The sequence below is a fragment of the Buteo buteo genome, chromosome 20 (assembly GCF_964188355.1).
Source record: "Buteo buteo chromosome 20, bButBut1.hap1.1, whole genome shotgun sequence".
Taxonomy (NCBI): Eukaryota; Metazoa; Chordata; class Aves; order Accipitriformes; family Accipitridae; genus Buteo; species Buteo buteo.
Window position 1 is genome coordinate 13,976,070 of NC_134190.1, and position 25,894 is coordinate 14,001,963.

Below are 25,894 nucleotides of genomic sequence, written 5' to 3' on the forward strand. Positions count from 1 at the left end.
ACACATCATGGCCAGCAAACAAATTCTTTGAGAATTACTTACTGTTTGACAATCAGCTACAAAAATCCTGTCCAGAACATCTAATAGAGTTTTCAAAAAAGACTTTTCTAGGTAAGAAAAACAAAGGCTCTCGTCTAATTCCAAATCCATTTCATGTAGTAAAATTCACGTGCAATAACTCAGAGCACAGCTCTGCTTTGAAAACTAATAAAATAACAACAGCAAAATGCTTTGGCACAAATTCAGTGGAAAAATTGTGCACAAATGCAAAAATAGATGCAGTCTGCTACTGAGGTTTAAGTTTACTATGCTGAAAAGTTTTGACTCAGTTTGAACCAACAGATTCACAGTCAGCAGAAGAAATAAGCTAAGAATAGCCAGAAATTGTTGGTATGTTCAAGGTGGAACTGTAAATGCTGGCTGCTTATTCCAGCATATGCAGACTACTATCAGCTAGAAACAATGTCTATTATACCTGTTGAAAAGGGAAACCTAGAAAAAGTTTTAATGCCCTTTTCATTAGAGTATCAGCCTTATGACCCACCTCTTCCTCCAAATGCTTGATACACAAAATAATCTTTTTTGGAAGCATGTTTTAAGTGGAGTACTTTAATGTTTGAAAATTTATTACTATTTTCTCTTAAAAATAGCCTGTGAATTTATGAACATACAAACCACATTTCTAACTTGATTAGATTCCTCAGTCTTGCATAACCTATTTGATATCTATGAGTAAAAACCCACACTTTTCCTGTTTGAAAAGCATACATCTGTTAAAGTAGATTAAAATACATTCCATGTCTCTGATCACAATCAGCATTGTAACTACTTGGCAGTTAAAACCAATTCTTCTAAGTTTTCTTTTTTCCTTCTCCCATCTAGTATATGCCAAAATTAAAGATCTATGGAAAGGAAAAATCACTTTTAGCAACCTTTTGTCCCACTAGATACTAAGTAAAAAATTCCATCAACTAGGATCAATTCTTGAGTATTTTACGATTGTAAAAAAATCTACAATGTACAAAAACTACATCAGTAAGGACCACATAAAAGGCTAGAAGAAAACTATTGAAATTTGATGAGCTTTTTAATAAAAGTGATAATATATTAGTATTTGTTTCATACATGCACTAAATATTAACTATTCATACATGCATTTACTGGACATTCAAGTTATTTAAATTCCCTCTTATGTGAGCCAAACAAAGCTGCTAACATAATAGCCCCTTTGATATTAAGGCTGAGGTAAGCATATTTGTTGCAAGAAAAACACCAAACAGGTTGAGATTTTCAAGACAAGCCTAGGAATTTATAGACACATTTTCCATTCATTTACTGGAGCCTGCATATCAGAATTATATAGACTACTAAAAAAAAGCGTTGAGCACTTAGTATCTTCGTGCCCCTATTTTTCTTGCTAAGAAGCCGAGAGATGGCTATATAACATTTTGCAAGTGAGAGGAGAAAAAGAAAGCTTAGAATTGTTAACCATGGCTGTTTTTACAAGTGAGTTTTGCTCCTGATAGCTGTATGTTGCAGGGGTGGTGGTCGTGGTGTCTCAGGGTTTTGATGAGGAGGGAAAATGGGGAGGTTTCGGAAACATTCTGAATTTTGACCAAGAGGCCAAGAAACTAACCTGGTGTTCCAGCAGGTCCCACAGCACTTCACACCGTGTTGTAGATCAAAGACAGTCTGTGCATGCTTTAAGCTAAACTTACTGACATCACTGTCATATGTGATGCACCCTGTGAACTCCATACCTGATGTAACCTCTGCTAAGGAGAGTTGAAGCCTCCTGCAGCAATTTTACAGCACATTTCTGCAGCAGATCCAACTTGGTAAAAATTTTATGGTTTCTCAGAATAGAACACCTTATTTGGTTTGGTACACACATGCACTAACACTAAATATGGAAGTTACCTATAAGCCAAGAGAGACCAGATTCCCATATGCCTACTCATTTCAGAAATAGCAGCAAACTCCATAAGACTTCTTGAGAAACAAGACACTACTTGCCATTTTCTAATTTGAAAATCCAGTTTTCAGATTTTACTACTAGAAGTGCCAGGCCCATAGCCTCCCACCTATTCCCTTTTGAAAATACACTAATGTGATGGATCATGTAAACTGATAGCTAAGCTGCTGCCACCCCTGAAAGCAAGAACTAAGTATTCGTATTGGTCTTAATATAACATTGTCTATATATCCCATTTGTCTAGCCCACAGGTCTGTGCTCGAACAGTATAATCTAAATTTTGAAACTGCACACGAACAAAGAACGTGAGAACACGATATTATCATTCACTGCATATCAAGAGATTACATATTATTCCAGTATGCACCAGTGCCCTGCATATCCACATACTAACAGCATATCTTGTGATAAAGAAATCTAATAGCAGATTCAGACAACAGTCCAAACTTCACGTGACCTCAAAGAATTATTTTGAGAGGACAGTAAACTTTAGATAGATGATTGAAATTTAATGCTTTTCCCATGTAAAGAGCCTAAAAGTTCTAAGTTAAACACAAAGAAAACTCCAACTGCTGTTTTGTTTTTATAATAAAGAAAAAAAAATACAAGTCAGTATTCAACTTCGTAAAAAGCTATCAAAATTGATGGGAAAAACCCTCAAATATCATTTGCACACTAAAACTTGTCAAATAAAAGGCAATGCCAAATTCCTAAGTGTCAAATATATATATATATAAACAAAAATATATTCTTGCCTTTTTGTTCTTTAACATAGCTCTCTTTACAGTTGTGCATGAGCTGCAGAATCCACTGATGTTGAGCACCAATGCACTGCCAAGCAGGGTCCCCAGGCGCATGAAGATCAGAAAGATATCTGTAAAACCCAGTCCAAAAATCAAAGCTCTGACTTGACACACTGAAGGCCTCGTTAAAACAGACCAAAGATGTATGAAGAAATATTTTTTTTTTTTTTTTACATAATTTTAAAAATTCAAGAATAGTTGTTAAGATACACTCATACCCAATGCAAACGCAAGTCTTGGCATTCTCCCCTCCTCATTTAGTGAGGCAAAATTCATCAAAAAAACTTGTAGAAATAAACAAAACCGTATATATTTATTATCACATTAATATGTATTTTCAGTTGTGCCTCTACTAAAGTACTTGGGAAACCAAGCTCTTTATCTGTCAAGGTTGCTGTTCAGTACTTCATGTTTCACTTGGAATCAGTGATGACATCTCAAGAACATGAAGTATGGTATTTTTCTTCCCACTTTACATGTCCTGATTGTATCATCATGTAACCTTAACAAGTAAATACAGAAGGAATTAATTTTTGGCGGCTCATTAATTTTAGCACAAACAAGCACAAACAATATAAAACAAGCTCCTGGGTTTGTTTTTTGCATTAGGATGAGCACACACAGTCTGGGGAAAACAAAACAAAAAAAAAGTGGGAGGCAGGGAGAGATGATAAAAATAATTAGGGCTTCTAATATGTGGAAGCAAAACACCTTCTGTCTTTAGGCAGAGAGGAGTATTAGAAGCCAGCTGTTGTGATTTCAAAGAGAACACAGAAGTAATACAATCTAGCGTACAGTATTCAAGACTATCTGATGACAGTACTTTCAAAAGAGTATTTTCAAAAACGCAGTAGCTGCTCTACTATTTAATGTGCTTCATTACATTCTGTATTAATGAGACTCAGGACAGATTAAAAAGTTCAGGATGCTCAAGGTGAAGTACACTGATTTAGTATCTTAAGTAGTGCAGGGAACATTTAACTGTTCCACAAAAGCTGTATTACTACAAAAATACCTAATGTTAATTAGGACTCTTGCAAAATTCTGTCTTTGAGAACTGTCTACAGTTGAACAAAAAACAAACTGTCAAAGTAGGATTGGTTGGATGGATGAGAACATTGCACAACCAACCATTTTGACAGGGTGACATTTATAAATTATAAGCCCAAAGCCTTCCTCGGTGTTAAGGGGGACTTTAATCTTTGCTTAGGCACAAAATAAAATAAAATTACCACTAGTCTTGGAAAACAAAAATACATCTACTTGGCTGTTAAGTGATATGGTAAACTGTTTCTGAACAGTATAAAATAACTATTAGTGTGAATACCGTAATAAAATGAGAGGACAATATGAATTGAAGCCTAATTATGGAGATAAACACTGAATACCTGAGGGGGAAAACCACAGTATTTCAGGTCTTACCTAGCCTTAGACACTGGAGACACACAAAACAAACATATCAAGGAAAAAAACCCCTCATAAAAAAGCAGGTTTTATGCAAATAACTTTAAAACTAGGATTTTGTTTATTTGCTCTTATCTGAAGTGCTCTGAAGAAAGCTTTCTTCACACCTTGCCTCCAAAAAATTTACACTAGTATAACCACATTAGCATATCTAGAGTAGTAAAACTAATTTAATCGCTTTGTATGCTGGGATTCTGTTAATTCATCAGAACTAAATTATTCCATTTGTCCACTCCCTGTTCTTCTTCATTATACTGTTCTACATGCGGAATACATTTGGTAGTTACATTAGCACAGTCCGCTTTAACATAGGCTGGGATATTTTTAAAGATTAAATGCTTCAAGGTAAGGGGCTAGAGAAAAACTAAAAACAACGCCTACACCAGAATCAAACACATATACAACTCTGATTCTTCCTTAGAACTGGTCATAAGACTTGGTTAGATAAAGAAGCTGCTCTTCAAGGTTTTCAAGATTGACATAGAAAGGAAACAGTAGTGCCTTCTTCAGAGACACAAAACTTAAAACACAGTTCCAATAAATAGGCAATATTTATGTAGCACCCAGACGAATGAGAAGCACTCTGCATAAATGTATACTGGTCATTGTCTTCATAAACTAACATAACAAAGGGACCCAAGATACCAATACTGTACTTTTTCCTATGCGACTGGGCCTGGTGAGCATACAACACATCGAAGACCTCATGCAGGTGTCAAAATTTTAAGAATGCTTCTCACACAGTGCATTTGGTCTACATCTTTTAAGATAACTGAAAAAAGCACTGAGAATGTCAAGCCACACTAGGAAGCCTAGTAACTGTCCTGGTTTCAGCTGGGATAGAGTTAATTTTCTTCTTAGTAGCTGGTACAGTGTGTTTTGGATTTAGTGTGAGAATAATGTTGGTAACACACTGATGTTTTAGTTGTTGCTAAGTAGCACTTATTCCAAGTTAAGGATTTTTCAGTTTCCTATGCAATGCCAGTAAGCAGGTGTAAAAAGCTGGGAGGGAACATGACCGGGACAGCTGACCCGAACTAGCCAAAGGGATAGTCCATACCACAGAATGTCATGCTCTGTATATAAAGTGGGGGGAGTTGGCCAGGAGGCACAGACCGCTGCTCAGGCATTGGTCAGTGGGTGGTGAGCAATTGCATTGTGCATCACTTGTCTTATCTTGGTGGGTTCTTTGGTTTGGGGTTTTTGGGGGGTGGTGGTGTTTTTAATTTTTATTTTATTTTATTTTATTCCTTTTCATTACAAATATTATTATTATTGTTGTTAGTATTACGTTTTATTCTACCTTAGTTATTAAATCAATCTTATTTCAACCCACGAGTTTTACTCCCCCCCCACCCCGATTCTCCTCCCCATCCCACTGAAGGGGGTGGGGAGTAAGCAAGTGGCTGCATGGTGCCTAGTTGCTGGCTGGGCTTAAACCACAACCGTAATGTCCAAAACTCAAAAGCTTTCTAAGTAAAGCCATCAAATATTCCGGAGCACTCTAAAGTTTGGCTCCAGGGACTTTAAAGCAGGTTAAGGTCTACCAGTAGAAGAAGGTCCAACCGACTCAGGTCAGCATGCCTACAACAGACTTCAACATTGGCTTTGTGAATGACAGAAAACCTAGGAATTTCAATGAAAACTGGGGAACTGGTTCGCGTTCATGAAATACAAAGGAACTACATTAGACTGAATAGTAAAAGAGCCAAAACCAAATTTAAACAACAGTCTGGATTAAAACCTCCCTATTATCTGACGCAGGATAATTCCATTTCAACACCAAGTCAAGCTGAAGTGTAAGACAAGTTAATAAGAAATCTACTTTGACACAGATCTGCAACCTGTGAGTGATCATTTCAGATGCAGCTTGCAATATGATGGTTTAGAGAAAGCAGCAGAATCTAAACATGCGTTAAAGATTTTAAAAATTTAAATTCAAATCTCAATTATCCTTCATTAAATTATTCTCATTCAAGAACCGTTTTTCAATCATTCAATAAAGAATCAAGTACCAATCCATTGCCATTATTTATATAATCACAAAATCTCAAAATACTCTACTTACAGCCTTAAAATTAGTATTTAGACCATAGTAAAAATATTCACTACCCTATTTAGGAAACAGATTTAAATACACATCTAACACCATATGTCTGATGAAGACACTAGTCAAATGATTACCTTATGTAACGTTTCTGATCATGCAATGTTGATGGAGTTTCAAGCAGCTTATCTAACAGAAGTTCTCTTAGAGCTTCAATTCTGGTTTCAACTTCAGCATAATCTAGAAGTAGGGAGAGGAAATAAACCCAGTGTGTGCCTTCAGCAGCGGTATGAATGGAAAATTATGTTATTTTTCTAGGACACCAGACACTTGGAGTTAATGTGGAAATCAATATAACTCATTTTATAACAAGCCACATCTGAAAATTTTGTATACAACAGTTCTACAACAACAGAAAATTGGACTTTGAAGTCTTTCCAACAACATGCCAGTGAGAGATACCCAAAGTCATATTTTAAGTACTGTAACTCTTATGTACAGTAATACCAAGCCTTAATAAATAAAATTGGCTGTGATTTCACATTTTGTAATATTTACCTCACTCAAAAAACTTGCCAGAAATATTGCTTAGAGTAATTGGTTCCTATAAATCTGTAATTTTAATGGATTAAAATCCATATAAAAGCTACATAAAGCTCTTTAGACTACTATGTGCTTTTAAGTCTTTAAGTTAAAAAAAAGAAAAAGCAGCAAATAACAGAACCCGTATCTTACATTTTTTGAATACCTGAACCTCTGTCTTTCCAAAGAGTGATTTGGCTTTTTCGTAGTCATTAATAACCACATCATAATCTCCCTTAAAAAAAACACAAAAAAACCCAAACATTTATATTTGTCAATAAAAAGTTAACAGGCCAATTTCAGCAAACAGAAAAGTATTTTTAAAGGATTATACCTTCTGGATATTTCTTTCAATATTCAAGGGAAGGTTGAAAAGAAATTTAAAACGCTGAAGGACATTAAGCGCGTTTCTCGTTGAATCAGCTTTGTCCTTGCGACCCAGCACTTCTTGGAATAAGGTATCTGCTGTGTTACTGGCTCCTATTTAAAAAGGATGAAAATAAGAAAAAGTAGAGTAAGTAATCAGTTCAAATGACATACAGATTTTCCTCCTTTTAATGAGTCATTCAAGTTTTTAGAGCAAGTGAGTAATTATTGCTAAATTTTTATACTTATTTTGTTCAACTGTGTTAACATTTTACAACTGATGAAATACTATTTCAAAGTGAACCACTTAGCATTTTAATGTGGTAAGACCCCTGTGCAATTAAAAACAATCACTCTTTCCTATTTCAAATGCTTAACTTTGTTGCAGATATTTTATAGTTTGCTTTGGCTCCAGGTCTACATTTTACAACTAAATTATGCATCTCAGGATACGGAAAGTCATAGCAAGTTTTCTTTTTAGAAGTGTAATTTCATTATGTTAAGTAATGCCATAGCTTTAAGAGTTATCACTGGGTTTTGCAAACAATTTTTTTTGTGTTTTCAAACTAAGTCTTGAAAATTATTACAAAATTTGATATTTAAGCGAGTCACTTCAAAGTACCAAAGATTAAGTCAGAGACAATGGCATGACTGAAAGAAGTTTAACTAGCTGGTCACTGTAACAGAATAAATACAAATTGTCTTCACATTGCATTAAAAGTCTTACTGGCTTCATCACATACAGGATCAAGCCTTGGTCAACAATTTCATGCAATTAAGTTTCTATACTATCTGTGAATATTCTTCAATAAATACATTAAATATAGCCTTAAAACCTTTTCTATCCAGAGTAAAAAGCATTCTATTTTGTAACAAGGATTATTTCCCAACACAGAATAACAGAATTTCATTTCTAGTAGGGAAGATTTACATTGCATGTGAATATTTGCATTTTTCAACTCAAGACTTATTTTTAATTAACAAAAAAAAAAAAGTGGAACTGTTTTAGCCTTTTTGATCGTTGCATGTAGAAGTTTCTACATTATCTGGTCTAGTGACTATACTTTAAGCAAAGATGAAAAAAATTACATCAGTCTCGCTGGGTGGCTTGCATGCCATTTTCTCTAGTCAACACTGTGGGTGGCCTGCTCATGTTAAAAGTAGTCTTTGTAAAATAATTGCTATATCTAAATAATGTTTAAACTTTGTTGAAATTTTGAAGCCTTGATGTAAAAAAAGTTTTGCCAGGATAGCTATTTCTACTGCATACTATTTAGTATAGAATACTTTAATCCATTAAGGAAAAATGCACAATGAAAAGAGCTAGCTGGACATTTAAATACAGACCACTGATAAAGTATGATTTTTCTCCTGAGGTTATAATAAATGCTTGTTTTGTAAATCTTTCTAGTAACATTTGTTTTGTTTGAATTCATATGTTTCTTGTCCATTCTTTTAACAGCCAAGAAGCAATGAACTATATCTAGGAATTAAAGTTCTAGTCACAAAGCATTTTTAATTCAATGCAAATGTTTTTAAAAAGTAATTGACAACTGCAGGAAGAACACAGTGATTTCTGTCTTTAGTTTAAAACTACATGCCTTCATCTCTTTTTGAATTAATTTGCTGTAGAAATCTTCAATTCAAGTAAATTACTTTTTTTTCTATGGGCACTTTTTCTGTTTTACATAGAAATTGAAATATATCAAGTTACTTATTAGTTAATGAAATTAAATAATTCATGCAAACCAGGTCTGTCTTTTTAGACATAAAAATATTGTAAAATTTATTGCCTTCTCACCCCTCCAAATCCTTTCTATATTAACAATCTTTATCTCTTGATTAATGATGAATAATCAAAACCTAAATAATCCATGGATAAAGATTCAGGTCCTATATTGACTAATTATCATTTCAAAATAGATTATTCATCTACTGTGTGCAGTTTTTTTTTAACTTCAAAATAAAGCGCTAGTTATCTAACAGTTGTCTTTCACAGAGCCTGACAAAAACATCACATAATGGAATTTGATTGACTCCTTTAAGATGCAACTCCTCGTTAAATTCATTATAGCACACCATGTTTTTATAAATATATATTTAATAGCTTGTTTAGCAATTAAATTTAGCAATTTCACAAAACCTCCAACATTTATAATTCCACCTATAACACCAAATTGTGCTTCTACTATTCCATGCCATTTCAATCCAATAATTTGGCACGCTCTTAACTTACATTCAGATGCTGTGGAAAACATCCTTATTCTTAGGACTTTGTAATCAAGCTCACAATACCATTTTTCTCTCAAAATATGCACCTACAAGTCCATAAAATGTGAAATTTGACTAAAGATTTGAAGTAATTTTTGAAAGCAGGCCCTGTTACTCATGGATTATGGAAGCTTTTCAACGGTCAGACAAGAAACAAAGCTTTGATCCTAAACCACTTTGCATAATATTATTTACTCTTTTTAAACCGTTGTATTCCTACTTCCCTGCCTCCCACCCATCATGACTTGCAAAGTACCAGGAGGAAAAGCAGCCAATTCTTTTCACAGCAGAGCCAAACTTAATACCACTCTGAAGTGCCTGGCACAAGCTCCTCTACAGATACAGCTTGAAAAAGACAGTCTTCATTATCTGCATACAGATTTCAGCCACCATTTATCAAATGAAACAGCAATTATATATATATATACTATACATAACTATATATAGATTTGTCTCATAGTAGTATGTGTAGGAAAATGTCACAGACCTAAATTTTTGCTTTTTTATTTAAAACCTGTCACACAATTTTGTCAAATGGAAAGTGCTCTTCAAGGAATCTGTGCTTGGTGCATGACATAGATAAATACAGAGCACAGAGCACTGAGGACTGCACTGGCAAATTTCAGCAAATGCTTTTTTCTCCTGCCCTATATGTATCAAATATTCTGCACATACAGACACACACTATAGTCTTTATATAGTGTGCATGAGTTTTTTGAAGGTTTCTTTGGTTGGGTTTTTTGGTGATTTTTGGTTTTGGCTTTTTTTGCATTCCAGGCAACAAGATGAGGGAATAACAATGTTCAAACTACACCTTTATTATAAGCATTAATGAATTTCTACTGAAAAGAGCTGGAGCTGTTCACAAAACCCCCTGCTTTCTTTGTGCTCCCCACACAAACACACATACAGTCACTGCTTTCTTCATACAAGACAAGAAAAACAGTGAACTTCCATGTCACTTTCTTGATTTCATAAAACACACTCAGACTTTCCAACACTGAGTCAGCTATCTGCATGTCATTACTGCTTATTGATACAGCACTAAGGGAAACATCCCTTCCTCCGTGAAAAAAATCACAATGAAACAAAGTAAAATTATCTTGGCAGAAGTCCCAGAATTAAAAAAAAAAAGTAACTTTTTTGATCTGATGAAACACATACCAAACTGCAGTAAATTCAAGCCATCTCTCTCGATGCAACCTTACAGCTAATACAGAGAAACAGAAGAGTACTGACAGCTTTTCCAAGTTTCTAAAAAGAATGCTAATTCCAAGTAGTCTAAATGGCAGCACAGTAAGTGAAAAAGATTCTGTTAATTGACCTTGTTATATTGCAAACAGCTTGTTCTTTGGGTGGGGGTTTTTTCTTCCTCTTTTGCTCCAAGTTCTTACAGTCCTGGTATTTAGCTTCACTCAACCTTCTACAGTTCTGTCTATCCATATAGCTTCTCTGTTTTCTTTGTCCACTCAAAATTGAGATGCCACCAAAATTCATTTAAAGTAAATGCTTTAGAATGTATTTATTTTGATATTTATTCTCTTTGTTATCACAAACACTGCTGAAAGTCATGGCAAAAGCTGCTACTTCTTTCAAAAGGTGTACTATCACACCCTAAAATCACTACTATCAAACAGGAAAATGCAAAAGGGACTGTACTGTTTTCTACTTTCTACCATATTCATAGGAAGATATTAAAGCTTGTTAGAAAGTCCAAAGTCCATAAATAGTTGCTGCTGGAAGGACAAAACTTACTGTTCAGTACATTCTCCAGTTTTTGCGTCATGGATCCTTCTACTTTTTCCGTTCCATCCGCTTCCAGTTTTTGATGAATTGCTGGAATAAAGTGTCTAGTTAAAATGCAGAACATTTTAATAGGTGGGAATACACAACATCAAAGTGACACTTTAAAACATTTTTTAAATTAAAAATAAAGTGTTATATTTCTTGTTAGATGTAAAAAAATACAAACATGCTTCATGGCAGCAGGGTCTAGTGGAAGACAGGGCTTAGAGCCAGACATTGCAGAATTTTAACCATTACTCTGACACAGACTTCCTGTATCTTCTTGAACAAGACAGTAATGCTCAAGGGAAAAAAAAAAAACATGTGGAGAGAATAATGCTAATTAGCTATCTTGTAGTACAAGTGTTAATTCAATTTAGTATTTTGAAAAGTATAATTTAAGCATAAAATACTTTTGCTTTGTAAGGTAAAGTTTTTATACTAATCTCACCAAAAAGGAATTACCAAGAATTAAAGGGTAGAAAGAGAATTTGGATGACCCCAAAATCAAGAGCTAGAACACTCCCCCACCAGTTGTTTTCATCTATAAAAATGCAGTCTCAAAACACATAATTTAAGAGTATCTTGTAGCAACACACTGCATTAACCATTACACAGAAGCACTGCAATGCTTTTGCTCAAAACAACATGAAAACAGAGGGGAGTTTGCTTTATTTTTTTTGAAGATGCTATTTTTTTCCTGTCCTAAAATGCCAAAAGCCCCAATTCTTGTTTCCATGTGGTATTACTAATGGATATGGAAATGTGTAGCACCAGCATTAATTTGTTGTCTTATTGTAATTTCTTTTTCAGGAGGGGAGAGATTTACCAGCATTGCCTGACTATACCACATCACTCTGGAAACATGAACAGTGAACAGAGTGTGGATACTCCTTTTTTCTACTTCCCCTCTCTTACACAGCCTTTCTTCCCTCCTCTTCTCTGTTCAGTACAAGCAGCACAAATCAGTGTTTCTTTTTTTTCTTTTTTTTTTTTTAAGGTAGCATTCCTGTATATATGGATACAGCATATATAAAACAATTATTTAAAAATATGATTTTCTTTCAAAATTTTTACTCTGTTAACATATGTAAAATCAGCTCAAACAGCCATCAGTTCCTGTCGCTTTAGATAAAATTAAGGCTTCTAAAAAACTTCCTACTGCTTCCTGCTGGTTCTCAGTATCATAAAACAAAGCTAAGCTACCCTTGAAAACAGTGATGCTCAGTGCTCTGAGGAAAGTGAGTAACAATGTATTTTAGTTCAAAACAGAAATACAGTTTTGAAACCAGTCTCCCAATTGTCCCAGCTTATCTTGATGAGGTTTGCATGGCAGAGCAACCTGAGTCCCTCAACTAGATTCTTCTAAGATGGAAAAAACCTAAAAGATGCACTCCATGAGTATACCTAATGTGCTTCAGGCGATAACTAGAATTCAATCCACTGGGTGATACTCAAGCTAGTCTAAATTACCACCCCAAACTGCATATAACATACACATAGAGATATCATTACCAACTGGCTTCCCTCTACAGTGCCATCCCTACTTGCCCGTGCTACATAGATGCAAATTAAGAACAAGCAAACAAGGACAGAAACTATCTTTAGTAAGGCAGCCCTGTGGCCTCAGTCCTACTGTAAGCAGTGAGAGAGGGCGGCTATTCTGAAACAGGACCAGCGTCCTTCAAAGGAAAGATTTTCATTTGGAGGGGTGGGGGTGTTAAAACAAAACAAAACCAAAAAAAAGAGAGAGAAAATTCCATTATTCTCAGACATCTACATTTGACCCTTCAATCCCTTGATCCTACACAAAGAATTTCAGGAAGCTTTGCTTTCTTCAAAATGCAAGAGCATCTCTATTTTTATCAAAGTCATTAGATTTTTTTTTTTTTCCTCCTCTAATTTAGGACACCATATTTCTTAAGACAATCAACACTTAAATGAAATAAACTAAAACTAATAGATTCTTGCATATTTTAAGGAACAGAGGTCTACCTTAAAAAGATGGTGTATTATTAACTGTAGCACATATTTCATATATGACATGAATACCACTTGCCTACAAGAATACCTCTACAATTTTATAACAAAACCATTAAAGGTTTTAATGATATAATTCCATTTGTATCCATCAGTTCTGGTCAGGGGCAGCCAATTACCATCCTGCAATTAATGTTACATACTGAAAGGCAAGTTCATCAGAACATAAACAGATATTTTAAAACCAAATGCTGCAAGTACTATTGGAACCGCATCAAAGTGTAATGATTTTAATTTACTTATTTTGAAATCATTCTATGAAGCATATTTTTGAAAGATACTTTCTAAATGGATGTGGATAAAAACCCCTAAGCTTTATGTTGCCTCAGAGATTTTTAAAATTTAGTATTTTGGAACCATCAATTACATAGCATTAATTGCTGACCAATTAACTGTCATGTTACTCCTGAAGGGGACACACCTAAGAATTTCCAAAACTGAACTGTAACATCTAAACCTCTATCAAAGCACATATATTGGCAACAAAAGGTAAAACATGATGAAGACTTCCTTTAACGTACAGAACAAGAAGTTTTGAAAGAGCATAATTTACCATGTTAGCACTTTAAAAAAACCCTACAGTTCATGACATTTTTTGATTCTGAAGGCAGCTTCTTTAGAAACTGTATAATGCTCATTAACCAGTTCCTGAAAGTTTTAAAACACATCTTCTCCAAAGTAGTTCTCTTTCTCATCTCCTTTAGATAAGGATATACAATAGCAATATTACTCCCTCCTCTTCCTTTTAGAGGACAGAAGATAACATTTTCACACTCGTAGCATTTAAAGTTAGTGGCTTGGCATAAAGTATTTAAAATTCTTAGTTTGAAAATAGTGGTGTTGGAAACCCTGGAAGAATGATCCCATTAAACCAATTCATAGCTGTGTTCAGACAAAGAAAAAGCTGTCAATGGAGAAAAAAAAAAAAACCAAACCCCAAAAACCCAAGGTATTAAGTTGTAGAAAGGTGGAAAGCACTGTGGAGTACAGGTAAAGGCATATTAAGCATATGTACCTGGTAGCGTAAATCAAAAGGTATTTTTGGATGTATTAGATTTGCACGGCAAGGTTTTGGTAGAGGGGAGCTGCAGGGGCGGCTTCTTTGAGAAGCTGCTGGAAGCTTCCCCTGTGTCTGACAGAGCCAAGGCCAGCCGGCTCCAAGACAGACCTGCCACTGGCCAAGGCTGAGCCCATCAGTGACGGTGGTAGCGCCTCTGGGATAACGTATTTAAGAAGGGGGAAAAAAAGCTGCATATCAGAAACTGCAGCCAGAGAGAGGAGTGAGAACGTGTGAGAGAAACAACCCTGCAGACCCCCAGGTCAGTGCAGAAGGAGGGCAGGAGGTGCTCCAGGCGCCGGAGCAGAGATTCCCCTGCAGCCTGTGGGGAAGACCATGGTGAGGCAGGCTGTCCCCCTGCAGCCCAGGGAGGTCCACGGGGGAGCAGATCTCCACCTGCAGCCCGGGGAGGACCCCACGCCGGAGCAGGGGGATGCCCGAAGGAGGCTGTGACCCCGTGGGAAGCCCATGCTGGAGCAGGCTCCTGGCAGGACCTGCGGACCTGTGGAGAGAGGAACCCAGGCTGGAGCAGGTTTTCTGGCAGAACTTGTGACCACTGTCTGAAGTAAGGTATTTTAGGACATACTGAGAAAAGTGTAGACCTACCTAAATTACTCTGTGTACACAGAGTATGATTGTTACATTTCCTTCTACATGTTTAATGTGACAATTTCTTTGTGTGCTGAAGTTATTTTTACACATTACATTCAGGTTTAGCAATAAGTGCATTCACACTTATACCAAAGTTGAGTTACAAAAAAAAGTTTTAAGTTTTCATAGTGAAAAATGTTATGAAAAATGCTTTATCAGAAAGCCTAAGCTTACTTTGTTTGCATCAACTGATTTTTAAAAAGCTAAGTACATGTCCCTCCCATGGGGACCAGGCAAAAAGTCTCTGAGTTAGAAGTTTAGACAAGCAAAACTACATGCAGTTAAGAAAAATGTAGACCGAATCTGATTGGAAGGAATCAATAGATACTGAAGTTACTCTTATCTCAGAGTACTAAAACCATGTAACAGTGGGATGGTGCTGTTGAGGACGATCCCCATTCTCTTGCACCCACATGCTTTCTTTTTCTAGATCAAGCAATCACAGCTGCAGGGCAGCCTTAGCAAGATGATTTGGTGGAAAACTCAGTAAGCAAGAGACTATTCTTTATTGATCAGTGAGCTTGTCTAAACCTTGCCCCAGCTGCACCACTGCAATATAAGGGAAGAGGAAGGAGCACATGGCCAAGGGCAGGTGGAAAGCCAGCCTACACCTCTCAGTAGCCAGCAGTTAAGACTATCTTCAAATGCCATTTCATACCCTCAGCTCATCACTGGCTGCAGTAAAAAGAGCAAGGAGAAAATTTTAGGTCTTTGAAGGCCTGAAGTAAAGGATGGATAGGATTTTTTTCTTGAATTGTCAGTTACCCTGGACTTACCCAATACAAACTATACAAGTTGGAACAGCAGTTGAAAACCTAGGAGAGCCTGTTTACCATTTTTGAGGATCTGTACTGTAAGAAGCATACAATAAATAAAGATGAGGAGAGGCTAGGTCTCAATGCTTCAAGTAAGGCCAGAAAATTAACTGTATTTTGTACCATCTTTGCCAACGAGTATTCAAGTTTCCCAGCTAAGTCAGAATACTTAAAGGCTTGCAAACTTCAGAGCTGCAGTGAGATATTAACTAATAATAGTGAAAAGACTAAGTTTAGAGCTCACAATCACTAAACTGCAACTAAATACTTCAGAATTGGTTATTTTTGGCCAAATCACATGCAAAGTTCAATGTGGCAAACAAGCCATAGTACAGGCCTTGTAAGTAAAATAAACTGCAATTAATTAATTGCTGCTCATGTTGAAAACACTTTTATTTAATCTAAGGAAGGATATGGTTTTCTACTTGGCAACCATAAATCTAATAAATTAAGCCACACTTGCCAGGGTCATGCAGTTTTTGACTTGCAAATTTCATTCTTGTTTTTCTCATTAGACATTTTTAAAACATACTTTGAGATAGGCACCAAAGGTGGTATTCTCAAAAATTCCTCAGCCTAACTGAGCTCAAAGCAACATAGATACAAGTTTTCTACCATTTTCTCATTAAAAGATGGCTAGAAATGCATTTGGTATATCTGAAAATCTTGCTCATTTCCACAGAAGTATGGTTAAAGGGAAAAAGAAGAAGAAAAAAAGAAAAAAAGAAAAAAAAAAGAGGTACCTGAAATGAATTAAACCCTTTTAGTCAGATGCAGAAAATAAGAGGGGAAAAAAAAAAAAAAATACAAAAAAGGAAAGACTGACTCAAAGTATTTATGAAGTTCTGATGTGGTAACTATAAAGAACTTGGCACCAAAGCACAGTAATGGAGGGATGAAGAACACATGTTAACATGCTTCAAGGATTCACACCAACACATGAATAAAAATGCCTTTGGTTTCTTTTATCAGAAGATTAACTATTTTCTGTAATTTGAACAAAACATAAGGAGGCTACTGACAAGGACAGCACCCCTATGTAGGGTAAAAATTCTTCTGAATGGATTCAGCAGAAGTGCACAGCTATATATAATGAGCAAAGAGATACATAAAGACAGCATGTCATGAACAGAGCTAGTAATACATTACATGATGAAAACCTAAACACACCTAAAGTTTGTTTACTATGGCCATTAGTAAGTACTGCTAATTTTTTTTTTGTTTGGTTTGGTGTCATCATCCACCCCCCCATCCCCCCCCAAGATTTCTAGGTATTTTTTTGCAAATTGCATGGCAAACTTGGCTTTATTTTGGTAAACATTGCTAATCCAAGCAAAAATTACAAAATACTGAACTAAATGTAGCATTGCCTTTAATTGTGTTTTTGTGGTTTTTTTCCTCTACCATTTACTTTTTCAAGTCTGTTTACCCAACACAGTGGCAAAAAATCAAAGATAATGGACATATTTAAAATGATTAAAAAAAAAATTGAAGTACAATGCTAGGAGGGGAGGTTTTATGGAAATAAAAGACCAAAAATTGTAGTCTAACAACATTGTGAGGCCTGAGAACTTCGTTCTCACACAGGTTTATATTTAAGCAAGTGTGATATTTCTGGGTAAATATCTCAGAAATAGATGGGAAAACATGATTTATTATTCTGCTTATGGATCCACTAAAAATTCCAGGACTGGACCCAGGCCTTTGCCAGGATACTTCAGAATTTTAGAGTATGGGAAGTGCTATTCTCTTTATACTGACACAGTGCTAACCTTCTGGATCTATGAAAGCTAATGATAGAAATAAAAGTATCTTTTAAATGTTGCATGTATTTTAAAAGTGGTATGGAAGTTAAAATGGAACAATGTAACATGAAATTAAGCTGGCTTGTAGGTCAAGTCTGGCTCAAGGTTAATTGTAGGTAATTTTTTGCAATGAACTGCAGTACTTGCTATTGGAAAACTGCAATTGCAAACCTGATCTTTCTGATGCTTTACTATTTTTCAAATGCAAGCAAAAAATATTAACTTAACCTGAATAAATACAAATTCATACAACATGACAGCCACAGTAGCTAAAAGCTGCCATAAGTGCATCCATTTGGAGAAATTCTGCTAGTAATTAGCTTACATCTCTAAAACAATTACTGATTTAAAAGAATATATATGAGCAGTTAGCATAAAGCCAGGTACAGGTATGGGCACAGAATTTTCATGATGGACTGAGACAACTGCCCTTTCACACTTTTTCAAATCAGACCACCTCTTGTTTGAAACAAAAAACACTCCCCAGACAATGCTATGCTAGAACCTGCATGAAAGGAAAGGTTGAGGCTTTTATCAATCATGATCACATAACTTTTGCTTGGTTTTTTTTTTTTTTTGAGTTGCATTAAGATAATAATTGGTCTGTTACAGAAATTGATCATAGGCATTGCATGAAGAAGCAGCAGCCACCTGAGACTAAACTACCTACCACCACTTACATACTTTACTGGCATTCCTTTGTCAGGTCATCTCTCTCAGCATACATTGCTCATTGCAATGTTCCCTTTGTTACCTAGCACTGCAAGATCAGAACGCAAGTTTTCGACAAGCATGCCTATTTTTTCATTGTGCATACATGAGAAGGCCCATAAATGTAAGGACAAAATATGTAGCAATGATACTGCAATTGCTTCACATTCAGCTTTTGTCTGTAAGTGTAGCACAAATAACTCAAGCCTTCCAACATGAGCATCCACTTGGAAAGCTAGACAGCGAGCTTAGAGCACATCAGCTATTGCTTCATGACTACTTGTAGGCATGATTTTAATTCTTAAACTGAAATAATCTAACTTGCATCTACTGTGGGGCATCTACATGCACGTAAACTGTTAATCTGAAGTGACCGATATGCTGTTAGATACATGCCCGATATGTGCAGCATCTTTGTTTATCCTTGCCAGCTTGTTTCCGTGGCCCTGTTCTTTCTTAGCCTCTATGAATTACCATATTGGAAATTACTAGCTATTAATAGCAGGCTGTTCTTACCCTGCAAAGACTATATTCTATCACTTGAAGCGGCATGAAGAGGGTAACATTGACACACACCACACAGAGCATTCAGCACAGAGCTACTCTAGCCATTTCAAGTCAGCTGCATAACATTTAGGTAATAATCATATGTCTGAATTTGATTTACCCAAATCCATGTTTAATAAAAATTCATACTATTTGGGAAAATGTGTATGAGACTGAAGTAAAGCAAAAATGTGAATTAGATATGTTACAAAACAGGAATGTGACAACAGCAAAACCTCGTATAACAGTCTGATGCTGTATTACCTACCAAAACCAGTCATGGACTAGCATTTCATAGGATAAGCAGACAGAAAGACAAGAGAGCGAACTGAGATAAGAGCTAGTGACGTAAAACCACTTCAAAATTGCTCAGTCAGTCAATTTTGCGAACAGAACCACTAATAAAAAATTGGCTGTATGTACTCTCTTTAAATTCCAATATGACATAACTCCTCAAAAGCAAGAAGCAAAGGGACCCTTATATGACAGACAAGCATCAGTTTTCAGTTTCTCAAATTCCCACTATGGCTCAGACTAGAATACAGATCCAGTTGTTTCTTTTATTTTAGTTTCAGGGAAAATTAATTTAACATAGTAGCAACAGAATATACTAATTCATACTGAATCAGATCCTGGATCACTGACATGCTCATCCTAGAACGGGCCTTAAGGGATGAAGTGTAAAAATATTCTATAGGAAGAAAAAAAATCAACAAAAAAAACAAACCCAAAAAACCCCCAGGCATTGACCAGATATAGGATCATTTCAGCCAGGTAAACATTATCCTAGCTTATGTATTAAGTAAGGTATTAGACAAAAGACCAACTACAGTCCAAGTTCTCCATCATACTGGCACTCTCATAGGCCACACATCTGAACAGGGGTGGAAAGGGAAAAAAGGAATAGTGCTGTAATAGCCAGCAGTGCTTCTTTTACATAGATTTTTTTTTTTCTGAAAATCATGTAAAATGTGTTTGTAGTTGTAATTGCACAAGAACTGTTGCCATGGCAAACTAAAGAGTCAAATATAAATCTCAAATTTGTTCAACATATCCGTGTTTCAAAAGACAACACAGTATCTTCTTTACTTGCCAATATAGATGTCATACTTGCATGTTTTTTCATAATTGAGCAACTGAAGTGGTCATTTCCCTATCTTTTTCCTTTCACCTAAATAAAAAGAAACTCTGCAGCCTAAGGCTCTTTGTAAGAATACTCCTGAAAAAGTATATTCAAAGCAAATTAATTTGCTAAATTTCCAAAGACTTCTGTGTGGGACACGAATTGCTCATGACAGTAAAACATGACTTGTCTACAAGCATATAAACAGCAGCCCTTTTAGAAATGCTACTTTCTAGGTTGCAATTAGAATTATGGGAAATAAATCAGCTGAACTCCCTGTTGTTGACAAGTGGGTCAAGTTGAGGTGAACCTAGTTCCCCTCAGCTCAGTTTACAGCTCCCTTCAGCTGATGAAACAAACTTCCTGTTGAACATCTCTGCAGCAAAGTCACTGTCAAACTGTCAGCCAGGCTAACGGGCAGAGAGACTTGAGGATCTGATAAGGCAATTCTGTTTTCCAAGAAATTAAACCAAACAAGCAAGGGTTCTGGCCTATTTGACCTCTTATTTTCTTAGTAAACAGTTTCTAAATCACAAAATACAAACATCTGGGGATAGCTTTTAATGGTTTTTGTTGCTTCCTTGTGAAAAGATTAATACTCATTTAAATGTGTAATACAGTCTGACAGCACACTTATGATCAGACTGATCTTACTGATCCTAATTAATGAAAAAACTGCACCATCATCAGTAATTCAGGGTTTCCCAGATCAAGTTCCTGTATTTGAAACAAACATTGTTAAATGTATATGAGTTAAAGCAGGTATAAACAGATGTACGACCTGCAGTTTATAAAGCATAACCATTGGGGTTGGAAGATGTGTTCTAGGATATCTGAGGGGAAAATTGAGAGCCTAAATTTTTGCCCATCAACAAAAATCTATCTTCAGAAAATGCATTAGGTTTTAGAAATCTACCCAAAGGAATCCAAAACAAAATGAAGCAGCTCAGGAAATCTAAATCATATTGGAAGACAGACTAGACGTATTCAGTAAAGATTTTCCCTTAAGTCGCTTTTCATCTGTGACAGTTGTATGCTCAGCATCAAATACTGAAAGTTTGCAGAACCAAGGCTATGTCCCTAAGATTTTTTGCTGAAACAATCTTTCAGCTTTCAAAATATAAACGATTCCTCATGTAGCTTTGTTTAAATGCATACAAATTCTAGTTGCACCTTTTTAAAGGAGAAGACACACAAATTCACCCTTACAAATGTAAGAAAAGTGCCATTATATCAACTTGCACAAACACTGTATAGCCACAGTATAATAGGATTTTTAATTTAGTGTTCTGTTAACAAGCTTGAATTTCATAATTGCATGCCTAAGAAACATAGAATCATTTAGGTTGGAAAAGACCTTCAAGATCATTGAGTCCAACCATCAACCATGCCCACTAAACCATGTTCTGGAGTACCCCATCTACGCACTTTCTGAATACCTCCAGGGATGGTGACTTAACCGCTACCCTGCGCAGCCTGTTCCAATGTGTGACAACCCTCTCGGTAAAGAATTTTTCCTCATATCTAACCTAAATCTCCCTTGCCGCAACTTGAGGCCGTTTCCTCTCGTCCTATCTCCAGCCACCTGACAGAAGAGACCAGCACCCACCTCACTACAACCCCCCTTCAGGTAGTTGTAGAGAGCGATCAGGTCTCCCCTCAGCCTCCTCTTCTCTAAACTAGACAGCCCCAGCTCCCTCAGCCGCTCCTCATAAGACTTGTTCTCCAGGCCCCTCACCAGCTTGGTTGCCCTTCTCTGGACACGCTCCAGCCCCTCCATGTCTTTCCTGTAGTGAGGGGCCCAAAACTGAACACAGGACTCGAGGTGCGGCCTCAGCAGAGCCAAATACAGGGGCACAATCACCTCCCTGCTCCTGCTGGCCACGCTATTTCTGATACAGGCCAGGATGCCGTTGGCCTTCTTGGTCGCTTGGGCACACTGCCGGCTCATATTCAGCCGGCTGTCGACCAGCACCCCCAGGTCCTTTTCCACCGGGCAGCTTTCCAGCCACTCTTCCCCAAGCCTGTAGCGCTCCATGGGGTTGCTGTGACCCAAGTGCAGGACCCAGCACTCAACCTTGTTGAACCTCATACAATTGGCTTCAGCTCATCAATCCAGCCTGTCCAGATCCCTTTGTAGAGCCTTCCTACCCTCCAGCAGATCAACCCTCCCTCCCAACTTGGCGTCATCCACAAACTTGCTGAGGGTGCACTCAATCCCCTCATCCAGATCATTAATAAAGATATTAAACAGAACTGGCCCCAATACTGAGCCCTGGGGAACACCACTGTCGACCTGCTGCCAACTGGATTTCACCCCATTCACCACAACCCTCTGGGCTTGTCCATCCAGCCAGTTTTTCACCCAGCGAAGAGTACACTTGTCCAAGCCATGAGCCGTCAGCTTCTCAAGGAGTATGCCATGAGAGACAGTGTCAAAGACCTTGCTGAAGTCCAGGCAGACAACATCCACAGCCTTCCCCTCATCCACTAGGTGGGTCACCTGGTCACAGAAGGAGATCAGGTTGATCGAGCAGGACCCGCCTTTCATGAACCCATGCTGGCTGGGCCTGATCCCCTGGTTGTCCTGCACACGCCGTGTGAGTGCACTCAAGATGAACTGTTCCATATTCTTCCCCGGTACAGAGTTCAAGCTGACAGGCCTTAATTAATTAATTCATGGGGTTTGTTGTTTGGGGTTTTTTTTGTTTTGTTTTTAATCTTGCATCTGAGCTGTTTCCCTAGAACAATGCTAATAATGCTTACACATAATTCTTGTAATCTCTTCTTTGAGAAAACTGTAGTGATCAAATGTTCTGGAGAAAACCTTTGACATCTGGCATGATGGCATCAAAAGATACCCTTTTTTCTTGCTACTACTGGAAGCCTCTCCACATCCAGCTTAGCTGTTGATTGTACCTATCACAGGTTGAAGTCTTTCAGAAGTTATGCAATTTTTCCAGCTACACTCCCTCAAAAATATTCTGCATAAGGAGGAAGAAAGGGCAAATAAGCAGTTCTGCATTACAAAGCTGAAACTCCTATGCAGTAAAGGTTGGGGTTTTTTTACTGAAAAGCATTGGAAACACTTCAGCACATGCATTTAATAGGAAATTTCAACAGAGAAATGCATACTGAAATGCTACAGAAGGCAGCTGTAACCTGCACTGCATCCCCATTAAGAATTTCATTTCAGAATTTAAAAACTAAGTATTGTATTTTAGTCCCTTGAACTCCAGTGTTATAGCTTTGAATTGATAAAGAGATTAAGACTTCAAGTCTCTAATTTTCTACAACAGCATCAAGGCCATTCTTTCTTAGTACTATTTTAATTCACTATTTTTAACAACATAAGCTACAAGCCTGCTTCCTTTCGAGCCCTTAAGGGGATCACTGGGAAGAAAACAAAAACCAAGCCATGTTGGTTACAGATGAAAAGTGGCACCAAGAACCACATGAGTCATCCCAAGTTTTGAGTTCATAATTTATCTAAAAGACTGCACTGATAAACTCTAATTTTAGGTAAAAATAACACTCTGATAAAGATAAGAGATGCAAGACAATATTACAGCTATTATAACTTTTTAAAATTGAGACCATAGTAGTTAATGAAATAAATCAATTTGCTTTCCCTATTGTAATTTTATTAATATTTTTCACCCTCCTACTTGCTCTCTGACCTCTTAATTTATCAGGAGATCAGTCTCCAAAGGCTAGAAGCCTATGCTTGAATAGACAGGACAAGAGAAAAATCACTCAGTTGTGTTCAGTCTTTCTAAAACCTCACAACATTTATGGTTTTTGTTAGCTTTCTGTAAATCCTACTAAGTCTTTGCTGGTCCAAAAAATAATCTTACAGGATAACACATATGTCTGCCAGCACTACTTTTTTTCCATAGCAGCAACTGTTTGGAAACAGAACGCTGATTTTAGAGTATTTGATACTCTACATGCAAAGCAGATTTGGTTGTGAAAAAAGAAAAAGTAACATTTCAATATTTGTTCAGGATTATTTAGGATTTTGAAGTATTTAAGAAAAACTAGGATTTCAACATTTTCAAGATATTTAAGACTTACAAAGAAACAGCCTATTATCATTTCTCTTAGCATTTAATAAAAACTCAGCTTAAAAAGAAAAGTTAAAGAATGCCAAATACTGATTCTTCTTAGTGTCTCTTCCTACGACTACCACAACATTCTTTAGTATTTCCACTAAATCCTTTAATACTTCTCTTCTGTCATTGAACCTATCTAGATTTAGGCCAAGATTTTCCAAAACTGATCAGTAATACGTCAGTTCTGGGTGGGTTAATAGAGATGTGTAGGAGTTAAGTTTCTTCACAGGAAGAATCTTCAGATGTCTCAAGAAGAGGTCTTCCTTATCAAAGCACGTATGTTTGCACTTGTGGAAAAAGTTGTCCTCTTAAAAATTATCACATTAGGCAGGTAGCTGAAAGCCATCAACAACTTTTGAAAATATTGTCATCTGAAGGGCAGGTCACAGGTTAATCTGCCTGCGGCACTGATACAGGTGGACCACCAGGTGAGACAGAACTACCTTCCCTTTTCCCTGACATATGGAAGTGGCTATCAGTTAGCAAGTGGCCTGCAAGTGGGTTGAGAGAAAATTGGTACTTCTGCAAAGGAGTGGTCCTAAAGCCAGAAGTGCTAGCTTGGCTGAGGCTATGAGTAGATACAAGTTTTCTTACTCCATGGTACCCATAACACAGGATCAATGATCAGGAGTGCTACTCCTGCAATATACAGTAGCTATGAAGAGCAGCATAGTGGTAAATGTCAAACCTATTGCGGATGGCCTAGCACTGTCACTTTCTTATCCAGCACAGTCCCTAACTAGACAGGACTATGGCAGCTCACAATGAACTTTTACCTGAGACACATTTTATGCTTTAAGACTGTGCGTGTGTGTGTATGTATATATATACACACATATACACACACACAGAAAATAAATATAAAGATATATATATATATAAATGGCACAGACAACTAAGCTAATCTCACTGGCTTGTTCCATTTTCCCTATGGCAAGCAGAATATAAAGGCCGTTTGATTTCCCAACTCAGAGTGTACTGAATAGTCATATAAATACTACAGTCTGACTATGGGATAAGGCATCATAAAATCAAGTTTTTAAGTCATCTTAATATTATCTCCAGTTTAACATTTCTTTCTTTTCTGGATTTGTGGTCTAAGCCGTTTCATCAAATACCTCCAATTCTTGTAAGATACATTTGGAGCCATCTTTTGCAAATATGCCACAACAATCAGCTAGCCAGTCCCACCTTGTGACCAACGCAATACAGATTTTGGGCTCATTATACACTTTTAGAAGAGACTGCGAAGAAAAACAATATTTTTAATATTAAAAATTCAACCATACATGCAGATATTGTCTTTTCTTTTATACTGTATTTAGTAAGCGCAAAGTATCTTTACCTGACAGAGCATCTTGTGCTTCAAAAAATGTGCTGAGACCTCCTTTCACATAAGCTAGGCTCCCCTCATTTTTCTTATTGGCTTGTTTCTTCAAATGCACAACAGCTGTTTTGAGCTGATCAAAACTGAAAACAAACAAGAAGACCCCCGTGACATTCAAACAACAAGTAAGGTCAGCTAATGAATAAACAGAACATTTTACTTGGAAAATAAGGCCAGCTACTTTTGCAACAACTATTAAGGACTGAGTAATTGCTAAGGAGTGTGCTTCTCGATAATGACAATTTACTCTTAGTCCAAAGAATTTTTATTTTTTAGTTTTAATCATAAATGGAGGGCTCCTATCACTTGTGATGGAATAGACTTCTTTATAATACAAATTAGTCAAGTAAC

The 25,894-nt window shown here is 36.6% G+C and overlaps 1 protein-coding gene across 2 annotated transcripts in view; it reads right to left on the reverse strand.

The window, feature by feature from the left end:
- EXOC2 (exocyst complex component 2) overlaps positions 1-25,894 on the reverse strand; it is a 137,364-nt gene that overhangs the window by 75,616 nt on the left and 35,854 nt on the right. For both annotated transcript variants that reach the window (XM_075052051.1, XM_075052050.1), the window contains exons 6-11: positions 25,502-25,626; positions 11,264-11,344; positions 7,206-7,351; positions 7,025-7,106; positions 6,427-6,529; positions 2,731-2,849 (exon numbers count right to left, since the gene is read on the reverse strand). In XM_075052051.1, coding sequence (XP_074908152.1) covers positions 2,731-2,849; positions 6,427-6,529; positions 7,025-7,106; positions 7,206-7,351; positions 11,264-11,344; positions 25,502-25,626 — 656 coding nt within the window. The remainder of the gene's footprint in view (positions 1-2,730; positions 2,850-6,426; positions 6,530-7,024; positions 7,107-7,205; positions 7,352-11,263; positions 11,345-25,501; positions 25,627-25,894) is intronic.